The sequence below is a fragment of the Babylonia areolata genome, chromosome 12, assembly GCF_041734735.1.
Source record: "Babylonia areolata isolate BAREFJ2019XMU chromosome 12, ASM4173473v1, whole genome shotgun sequence".
Taxonomy (NCBI): Eukaryota; Metazoa; Mollusca; class Gastropoda; order Neogastropoda; family Buccinidae; genus Babylonia; species Babylonia areolata.
The window spans coordinates 9,031,156-9,042,490 of NC_134887.1; the positions used below are offsets into that span (position 1 = coordinate 9,031,156).

At 45.0% G+C, this 11,335-nt stretch overlaps 1 protein-coding gene across 1 annotated transcript in view; it reads right to left on the reverse strand.

Annotated features, from left to right (window-relative positions):
• The window catches only part of LOC143288375 (transmembrane protein 132C-like), a 59,178-nt gene extending 58,204 nt beyond the window's left edge, over positions 1 to 974 (reverse strand). The window contains exon 1 of the mRNA XM_076596775.1: positions 686 to 974. Coding sequence (XP_076452890.1) covers positions 686 to 734 — 49 coding nt within the window. The 5' untranslated portion in view covers positions 735 to 974. The remainder of the gene's footprint in view (positions 1 to 685) is intronic.
• Positions 975 to 11,335: the final 10,361 nt, after the last annotated feature.

Below are 11,335 nucleotides of genomic sequence, written 5' to 3' on the forward strand. Positions count from 1 at the left end.
TGTTAATTTCTTTAAGTAGTTATTAAGCACTTTAGTCTCACTCCACTTTTCAAACCCAAACCTGCCTCATACATTTTAAGTCTCAATTTCCCAGATTGTCTCAAAACTTAAGTTTAAATCATATACTTAGAATGCTTCATCAAAGCTTGATTTATATTTCCAAATATTCTGGCTTTTGTTTAGGAGTAATCAACCATGAATATGCTTCAAATGACAGCCCTTGTCTTATGTTTTCCTTACAAATATATTTAAGTCTTCGGTTCGTGCATATTTATCTGTTTTCCGTGTCACCCGCTGTGTTGCAGTCACGGTTATTTGTTTCTGTTTGTCCTCAGTTCCTTTTAATCGGTAAAATATAACCTGAGTATTGATGGTCAACAATGGATTTGAGCATAAAATTTCAAAAGAGTGGTGTACGGGAGAGAAAAAAACATGAAAGAATCAGAATGGACTAAACCCACAAGAGTTCCAGCATACATAATTTTCCATGATCTCGGGGTTCTGTTCATCTTATCTCAGCACATTTTACGGAAGAAAACAATGACAAAACTTGATAGACATTGCAAAATTAACAGCAAATTACAGTCTTAAGCTCTGAATCAGAGGACTGGAAGAAGCACAATGCACACGAAAAATACATGTATACACAGCGAGCACTCTCAGACAGAATATTTTGTCTACTTACCGATCAAAACAAAGATCCCCAACAGAACTGTTCCGCCTTTGTACTCCATTTTACAACACTAAAAGAATTGATATTGCATAAAATGCAGTATCAAGCCAATATCTAATCTTCGTTGGACTATACAAAGTCCATGATTGTTTTTGATACCAACCATACCTTCCACCCAAGTCACTCACTGGGGCTAGCTATCACATCATTCAGTGTTTCAGTTCGTCTGCCATGCTCGAACCAGATCGCAAACCTTCTGTATATAACACTCCGCCAGGTTTCTTGTGACAAATAAAACGGTCCCTTTTAGTGAGTAAATAAATTCTAAGTCAATATTTTGTGCCAGTTAGGTTGGCATAATGATTATAAAAACACAACGGTTTTACTCTGCAAGTGAAGCTGCAAACTAATCCCGGGGAACTATTTCTTTTAGCCGAAACCACTGATGGCGGAGGGAGAAGGTCATGTGACATCTATTCAAGTAGCGCTGTGCAGAAAGGCAGGCGCGAGGAAAATAGGATCGGTTTCACCCGCAGCAACATCAAAAGCTTGCCGCCCGTCCAACCAGCTTCTCCTGGGGAAGCGCGTGGCTCAGTGAAACAGACTTCTAATATACGTGGAGAGCGAGTCGCGTGTGTGAAACATGTGCCAGACTGAATGACTATACTCCTGCTATCAATAGAGCTGTGTGTCTCATCCGCATGACGTGTTGATTGCACAAGCCTGACGATATTTTTGCGCACGTGCTTTAACATAAAGGGCATACGGCGTACACAGTTATTCAGTCTCAGTGTGTGTGCGTGTGTGTGTGTGTGTGTGTGTGTGTGTGTGTGTGCGTGTGTATTCTTTTCTTTCCTCGTCAGTCCAGCATAAGTTAATCCGATAATAAATGGCTATACAGAGTAAGGCTACTTCTATAATCTATGAGGCTATCAAGTGTCAGTTTTTTTAGGCGACATGATGAACACTGATACCCTGTCACTGACTCAGTGAGTTCACTTTCCGGGCGGCATTTTAGTAACTCTGGCACCGAGTCCACTGATACTCACACCTTACACTGATGTAGCCTATGTAAACTGAATCAGTGTAGCCGGCTTGCCGGACTGACGAAATGATAAATAATTCACTGTTCCGAGGCAAGTTCTCCGGCCCGATAAGATATGAGGCACAGAAGCCTACCGACGTAGCCAGTACATCAGAATTAGCCAGCCTGTGTTCTTCAGTCAGTAATGAATCTTGAGTGACCATATCAATGATGAAACCGGCTTTGTGATCCCAGCTCAGCAGCTGTAATATGCCTTCTAGTACATACGTCGCTCAGGCTCCAATAATTTCTATCAGTCTAAAATGATAATTAAGTATTCTGGCCCGCCACGTGACGGCTGACTACAGTCAAAGATCAGTTCTTCAGTGGCAGCCCGTTCCGTGTGCCATGCAATGGTCAGCCGGTTCAGACGCTGGCGGCTCTTACAGTACTCGCACCCGGTGTCAGAATACCCCCACCCCCTCCCCGTCCCCCTCTTACCGGGGACTGAGCATGCACTTTGAAATAAACTGATGGTCCTCAGTTTTTGTGGGTTTTTTTGGTATGAATTACTGATAAACATACTTTTTTTTCACAGTTCCAGTCATCAGTCTCGTAGGCTAAATGAACACCACGGCAGTGCACGTATACCTACTTTTGAGACTCAGTTTTAGCAACGCACAAGAACAACAATAAAACGGTGATGATGATGATGGCAACAACAACATGATAAATTATATGCCGTGTATCATAGTAAAGCACTTTTGCATATTTCAATACCAATAATAATAATAATGGCCGGTGACTCTGATAATGATAATATGAATAAGAATGCATGAACTGGCACCCGGATGGGAAAACATATTCAACTTATACAACGCAATACACGCCCCTGTACCATTTAAAACCGACGAGTAAAACACTCTGTGAATCGAAGCATTGAAACACTGAAACTAACGACAACTTCAAGTAGCCTACATCAGCATGCAACAGTAACTTGATCCTGCACTGACACCAGCCGTACAGCCACTCAAACACTAAAACACGGACTCCTTTATACATACATGTACACACTGACACTGCCGAAAACATCACACACAACACTATACTCATTATCATGTAGACGTCAAACATTAAACTGCATTGCATTGCGTTGTACTGATCACTTTTTTCACATGTTTGTGTGAAATTCGGACAGCTCTGCCCCGGGGGAGAGTGAGTCGCCACAGCACAGCCGGCGCCACCCTTTTTAATTTTCTTTTCTTTCTTTTTCTTTTCTTTTTTTTTTTACTCTCTAGCTCTGCAAGTGTTTTTGTTTAGTACTATCGAACGAGATGTTTCCACATAATTTTGCCAGCCGGAGACAACTGAACCCTTTTTGTTCAGTTGCCGTGGGTTCAAGTTCTTTCGCGTGCGCAAAGACAGGCTGCCCACGACGAGACCTCGGTTTTATCTTCTCAGTGCGAAAGCCAGCATCACATAATGACCGTGGTTTCAGCTTAATACGGCTTACAGCAAATGGCGAAACTCTTCCAAATAGTGCCCCTCCCCTCCGCCTCACCCACCCCACCCCCGTCGATCTCCCCCTCCCTCAGTCCTCACCTTACTGTCCCCTTCCTGACCCCAGGTCAGTACTGTACAGTACACTCGGGTTTAACGTCAACACACACCTCGGCCACTGATGACATACAAACTTTTATTTACTGACCGGGTCAAAAGCGTATAGATATCAGTTTGTTTCTTTTGTGTGTGTTTTATTCATTATTCATTATCTTTAAGTGACGGTCACGGACTTACAAATATTTTATTTGTGTTGATCATTCTCAGTTCCATTATCTATCTGAAGTCCGTGACTGACAGCCGAAGGAGACTGATGATCACGCCGCCGAGGTCAGTGGGAGGGAGAGGGGAGGAGACGGAGACTGAGGAAGGAAACAAAGGGACATAACTCTTAACGCCACACCGTGACATCACGTACCTTGCAAAGTTTATTAACCAGACTGACCCCACCCCTGCCAGTTCAGGATGACCTAGTTCAGACTGACCAGCGAACCAGGGAACAGAAAGAAACGTGGAGAGGTCATGACCCGACCATCTGGAGAGGTGCGGAGAGAGAGGGGGGCGGGTGGGGGGGGGCGGAGGGGGGGGGGGAAGGAGGAGGGGACAAGGCGGCGGAAACTTAAAAAAAATAATAATAATAATAATAATAATCAGTAATAATTAGTAGTAGTAGTAGTATATCATATTTATATTTATATAGGGCTGGATCTTACGCACAGACAAATTAAAGCGCTTTCGCACCAGTCCTTCACACACACGCATAACTCTAAAACTGAAGACAAAGAAGAGGTAGTGGAGGGAGGCTATCTTGTGATGAGATGGGTTTTAAGGCCAGATTTGAAAGAGCTGAGTGTGAAGACCTGACGAAGCGAAAGAGGAAGTTCATTCCAATTACAAGGTCCAGAGACAGAGAAAGAACGGCGGCCAACAGTCGAGTGTTTGAATCTGTGTATGCGTAAACAGAGTGGATCGGAAGCCGATCGTAGAGAGCGAGATGGAGTGTAGAGGTGAAGGCAGCCACAGAGATAGGAAGGGGCAGATTTGTGCCGAATACATTTATAACACAGAGTGCTCGATCTTGTATTTTATTCTGTGTGAGACAGGAAGCCAGTGGAGATGTTGAAAAAGAGGAGTGGTGTGCTCAGATCTTTTCTTTCTGAGGACGAGTCGGGCAGCAGAGTTTTGTATGCGCTGAAGGGACTGAATGACAATGTGTAGATCTTCTTTAATCTCCTGACAGAAGGTGTAACCGAAACCCCCCGCCCCTGCTGCATGAGGTGTCAGTAATGATTGGAACCCCGCCGGACGAATGACAAGCCCTGAAGCCGCTATCGTGTTGTCAGTCCGGCGTTTCGGATCGTCAACACGCAGCTGTGGCACGAACGTAGAAAGTTAAGGTGAAATTTTACTGATCCCTTTGCTTGTCCGTGTTTTGTGAGGGGGGGTGGCCGGAGCTGGAGAGGGCGGGGGAAGGGGGTGTAGGGAGAGAAAAGAGGGAGAGAGAGAGAGAGAGTGTGTGTGTGTGTGTGTGCGTGCGTGCGTGCGTGCGAGTATGTTTTCATTTGCACGTGCGCCTGAGTATGTGTGTGCACGTGCACACACATTGTCCACAGATGAAAGAAACAAGAACCAGACACGGAAAAAGCCACAGGACATCACATGTTCTGACACAATCAATGCTCCGTCAGTGTAACCCCCCCACCCCCCTCGCCTCCCCAACCCCCCCAAGGGAGGTCACCATAATTTTTTACAAGGGCACTGCCCAAGTAAACAATTTTTTTCCCTTTTTGTCGCCCCATGGAGACCTCATCAGTGCTCGCCATACAACTGTCAAGTTCCTGCATTTTGCCAGCTGAAGTCAGCAAAAAATACTTCCGTATCTGTTGGGGGGGGTTCTTGTTTTTTTGTTTTTTTACCGCCATTAATTCGTAATCACGTGTTGGACATCATGTGTGGGTCTCTAAAAAGAGAAACAAAAAAAGAAAGAAAAAAAGACCAAAAATTGTCCCCCAAAAAAGTGCAAAAGGAAGCCGCGGAAGGGTGCAGAGGGGAAGGAAGAGGAGGGAAGGGGGCGGGGGGGGGGGATAGAGGGGGTCTTGGGGGGTGGGGGTGGGGGAACGCGGGCGGGTGGAGGAGGAGGAGGAGAGTGAAATAAGAAATACAGAGTATGCAAAAATACTCTGAACCGCTGCACGAGAGGCTGCGTCAGAGAGACCGCCGGGAGATGGGAAGGTGGCCGGGGTGCAGAAAGGAAATCACTACCAGCGGGTTTCTTCTGTTTTTTTCTTCGTTTATTCTGGTTTTACTTATTTATTTATGCATTTATTTGCTTATTCATGCATCTATTCAAAGTGTATTTGATCATTTATTTATTCACTTTTTTCTGGCTGGCTTATTTTAAATTTCTCTCTCTCTCTCTCTAGCGTGACCACCACGTCGCTCTTCAAGAATATCCGGAACCGTGCGTGCGTGCCAGTGCATGTGTGCTGTTTGTTTGCCTGTCTTGCCGTTCGTCCACCCAAGTTCCATCTAACTCTGTGTGTGTGTGTGTGTGTGTGTGTGTGTGTGACAGTGCATGTGTTTGTGTATGTGTCACAGTGCGTGTGTGTGTGTGTGTGTCAAAGTGTGTATGACAGTGCGTGTGTTTGTGTATGTGTCACTGTGTGTGTGTGTGTGTGTGTGTGTGACAGTGCGTGTGTGTATGTGTCACTCTGTGTGTGTGTGTGTGTGTGTGTGTGTGTGTTTGCGTATGTATGAATATTAGTGTGTGGGAAAAAGAAGAAATAACAAGTATACAATAGACTTAAACTGCACGAGAGGCTGCTTGCTGGGGTGCAATAAGGAAATCACTAACAGCGGGAATCTTATTTTTCTTTATGAATTAATTTTGTATTTATTCACCTATTTATTAATGCATATATTTATTCATGCATTTATTCATAATGTATTTCTTCATTTATTTAGTTAGGTTTTCTGGATTATTGTAAATTTCTCTCTCTCTCTCTCTCTAGCTTTTTACCCCCACGTCGCTCTTCAAGAATATCCGGAACCGTGCGTGCGTGCCAGTGCATGTGTGCTGTCTGTCTGTCTGTCTGGCCGTTCGTCCGCCCAAGTTCCAATCATCTGTGTGTGTGTGTATGTGTGTCAGTGTGTGCGTGTGTGTGTGTGTGTGTGCGTGCGTGCACGCGCGTCTGTGGGTGTCACAGTGTGTGGGTGTGTGTATGTATGAATAAAATATTCGGGCAGCTGGAACTGTAACTTTGTTATTTTGATTGTGGTGTACATCGTTGAAGGAAAAGAACCCCTCCCCTTCCACTCCCCCCCCCCCTTTTTTTTCTTTCTTTCTTTCTTTGCAAAGTGACGCGCTTTTTTTCTCGGAACACAACGACATCTTAGTTCGCTCTGTCACAGTGCCAGCACTGAACAGCAACAAGCCGTGTCGCAGTGAACTGTCGAGGCAACCCTTTAGCGGAGACCCTGCCCCGTATTGCTACTGCCTGTCACGGTGCTCAGTAGTCAGCTCGTTCCGATCAACTGGGGAGTAAAGTTATCATTATCATTGCGTGCATCACCTAGGTATTGTGATGTATTATGCCGTGTGTGTGTGTGTGTGCGCGCGCGCGCGTGCGTGTGTGTGTGTGGTGTGTGTGTGTGTGTGTTGAATGTGTATGCGTATGAGTGAACATAAAGTCTACCTAAGTGTTTGAGAGTTTGGATGTATGTCTGTACAAAGATATGTGTATGCGTATGAGTGAACATAAAGTCTACCTAAGTGTTTGAGAGTTTGGATGTCTGTCTGTACAAAGATTTTTGCATGCAATTTTTTTTTAATTTTTCGCTTTACTGCCCTTTCGAACTCTCCTCGGCTGTGCGCGATTTCGTCTTTGATTATACAGCGCGCAGTTTTCTTAATTCCGCCCCTCTACCCACCCACCCACCCACCCACCTTTTCATTAAGAAAAGTCGCGTCATGCATCTGTGTCAGTGCTTGACATTTCTGGAGGCAGTGTGGGAGAGATGGCCCACGGCGCTTGCTGTTCATCTCCCCGATTGCTAAGGGGGGTTATTTATGGCGCAAAACATGAGATAATTGCAACAAACATGTTTTTCTCTCCCTACCCCCTCTTGGATAGTGAATAAAAGAAGCATTGATCGTAACATGCTTCTCCTATTTTCTATATTTGTATTTGTATTTGTATTTTTGCATTTGTATTTCTTTTTATCACAACAGATTTCTCTGTGTGAAATTCGGGCTGCTCTCCCCACGGAGAGCGCGTCGCTACATTACAGCGCCACCTTTTTCTTTTCTTTTTTTTTTATATAGATTTTTTCCTGCGTGCAGTTTTATTTGTTTTTCCTATCGAAGTGGATTTTTCTACAGAATTTTGCCAGGAACAACCCTTTTGTTGCCGTGGGTTCTTTTACGTGCGCTAAGTGCATGCTGCACACGGGACCTCGGTTTATCGTCTCATCCGAATGACTTAGCGTCCAGACCGCCACTCAAGGTCTAGTGGAGGGGGAGAAAATAATTATCGGCGGCTGAGCCGTGATTGGAACCCGCGCGCTCAGATTCTCTCGCTTACTAGGCGGACGCGTTACCTCTGGGCCATCACTCCACTGCTCAATGCTGCTGCTGCTGCTGTTGCTATAGTTACCCTTCCGTCTCAGTGCCATGGGGGACGCCGTGGCAGAGTGGATAAGGCGTTGGACTTGTGATCCAGCGTTCACCAGGGATCCGAGTTCCAGGCACAGTTTGGGCAATGGAGTTGTGTCCTGTGGAAACAGGCCCTTTTATCCGGTTTTCCTCACCCGGCCAACCTGGACAGCTGACTTCGGCTGGGGGAGGTTCAAACGATGGAAGGAGAGGACTGGGCCCCGCCATCCCGATAGAATCAATCAATTTTAATGTCAATTAAACCCGAACAAGGTTTATAAGACACGCATGCAAAGTTACATGAAACCACGCACAAAAAAAAGCAAAACAAAATAATAGATAAATATTGAACAAGAGATTGAATCACTCCTGCACGCTATAGCGTTTTTGGTAGCAGTTACTGTCAAATTTCCCAATCAGTCCCACAAGTTTGTCTTCCAGTATTAGCTGACTGGGTTTAATAATGTTTGGAAGGTATTTTTAAAAATTTTTTTGGTATGAATTCTGTTCTGATTTCTTTGCATAATTCGCAGTCATCTAAGAAATGATATTCATCCTACATTGTAAACATAGTCTCCTTTCTTTTGGGATGTTAAAATATCGGCCTTTTTCTATTGCTAAATCATGACAGGAGATTCTCCATTTGCACTGCCCCTATGGCCGTCACATGTTACGGGACTTTTAACTCTCTCCATACGAACGGCGAAAGAGACGACGTTAACAGCGTTTCACCGCAATTACCATCATCAAAATATTGCAAGCGGAACGCTCTGATACTGAAGAGGTGAATGTTGACACAGAATACCACAGTTCTGACGACGGAAGCTAAAGGTTGGGTCATTCAGACACCCACTGGACATCCGAGGGGTCTGTGTAGAGGAGAAGAGAGGACTGGCCGCACTGAGTGAGTTAAACAAGTGCCATTACTATCACGCCGCTTACACAGGCTCGCTCTTTGTCACGTAGATATACAGTCACAACAACAGCAACCTACAATTAATTAACAGACTGCTGGAGAGTTCCGTGCTGACATGACTTACATGATCTGTGCTCTCCAAGTTGATTGGCTCAGTCTCCAGCCGAAATTTCCAGCAACAATTATGGCGATTGAGAGAGAGGCAGAACGTGCGAAACAGAAGGCTTCTTTCTTCGACTTTTTGCTTCATATTTTGTTCTTTTTTTTTTATTGTGTATATATTGTACAGAGTTTTGTTGTAGCAATGGAGGCTGTCAACTGAAGAAATCAGTGGGGGACAGCACATGTTTGCTGTTTCAGTTTTGCCTGTGATGATCGCCTTTGGCACTGCTCGCGATTTCGAGTAAAAGTTAGATCCGCATGCGGATGATCCAAGATGGCCGCGGAACTCTACAGCGGTACATAAGACAAAAAATACAATCACGTCACGATTATGAGACCCACTAAAAGATGCCCCCGGTAGATTCACCGCCGAATCACTTTTGGTGGTGTTCAGTGGGAATAGTGCCTGATCTGATATAGAGACATTGTAGATAGATCGATACGCAATTGCCGAGCATTTTGAGTGCTGTTCAGTGCTGCCCGTTCCGAATGAGCATGTTCTCCATGAAACCGGTGTGAAAGCTCTTTCACCTTGGTATCGGAATTCAAGACCAGGTTTTTGTCAAAGTCCTGTTTTCGTCAGTAGATGGTTACAGGGTTTGGGACTTGAACTTGAACTGAATGGGAAGGGAAACTGGACTGGGGTGCAAGGTGTTGGAAGGGCACTGTACGTCTGAACTGAATCCCACAAATACTGACCCCCCTGTCAGTTGGACAGAGGCCCGCAAACGATGTTATGACAGTGTCCTGTCTTTTCCTTCTCGATAACGATGTTATGACAGTGTCCTGTCTTTTCCTTCTCGATAACGATGTTATGACAGTGTCCTGTCTTTTCCTTCTCGATAACGATGTTATGACAGTGTCCTGTCTTTTCCTTCTCGATAACGATGTTATGACAGTGTCCTGTCTTTTCCTTATCGATAACGATGTTATGACAATGTCCTGTCTTTTCCTTCTCGATAACGATGTTATGACAGTGTCCTGTCTTTTCCTTCTCGATAACTCAAAACTGTCAAAAAACACAATTTGTGGTTCTACAAAGACAACTTAAGACCACACTTCGATTAAAACAGCAACAACAAAGTCCCGGTTATTTAGAGTGATGCGACGCAGCACACACACACACACACACACACACACACAACCCAAAAAACCCAAAAAAAAAACTTGAACAATATTTTGCGTGTGCAGCATCCACCACACAGAATTATGAACTGTTCAAACTGAAGAACACCCACGTATGTACGAACGTACGTATTCTCTCTCTCTGTCTCTCTCTCTCTCTTAACTTAGCAAAGATTACGAGTCCCCCACCCTGTCACAATACAGCACCTACACTGGAGCCCCCTGCTGACTACGTCATTAAGTACTGTGACTGATCGTTAAAGCGCTTTGCCTGGAATGGAAACCACCCGCACGTCACCTGAACGCCCAACGATCCCCCATTCTGCCGATCACGACGAGCTTTTTTTCATTCCATTTTTTTTTTTTTTTCTGTATACTTACCATGTTGGCCAGCTATTTCTGGACCAGATCATTCGTCCGGCGTCGCGGGCAGCTTTGAAAATCGACGATCGACGGCAGCCGCGGCAAATTTATCCAGGCATATATTCATATGGTATGATTGCGGGAGAAATCAGGTGGGGGGGGGGGGGGGGGGGGGGGGGCAGGGGGGGACACAAACAACCTTTCTGTTATTTCGAAACAACTTTGCAAAGATTAGAAAGAGGGAAGAAGAAAAAGAAAATAAGGGTTAAGAGAGAGAGAGAGAGATGGAAAGTTAGAGGACAATGTAAACCTTTCAAAGACAGCATACGAGGGGCTATCCGAATTCTCTCTGAGAGAGAGAGAGAGCCAGTAGTATACCTGATATGACTGTAGCTCCGTCCGCTATATGGACCCCATCTCGCCATTGGCAGGCGGAGCCCAACCCTCTCCTCGTTCTCCTGCTCTGACCTTCCCCAAGCGAATTAGTCAGTTAACCCATTCACTCCCGGGTGCCAGTGGAGCGAGGTAAAATCGGAGTAAAGCGCCTTTCCCCAAGGACACACCGCTCACATCACAGCGGGGCCACCTCTGAACATCGGTGAACACAGAATCTGGAGTCCACCGTCCAGATGGCCGTTAACATGTTATGGAACTTTTAAACCAGTGCCAGTACTATCGCGCCGCTTACATAGGCTCGTTCTTTGTAACGTAGTTTCAAGTTTTAACTATCCTTTCACTCCTACTGGAGTATGGAGGATTACTGCGAACTAATCTTTTCGTGCCCAGAACAAACATTTCCAAATACACAACAATGCCACATAAAAGTTGAGAAAACACAAATGTCTTTTAACTCCAAAA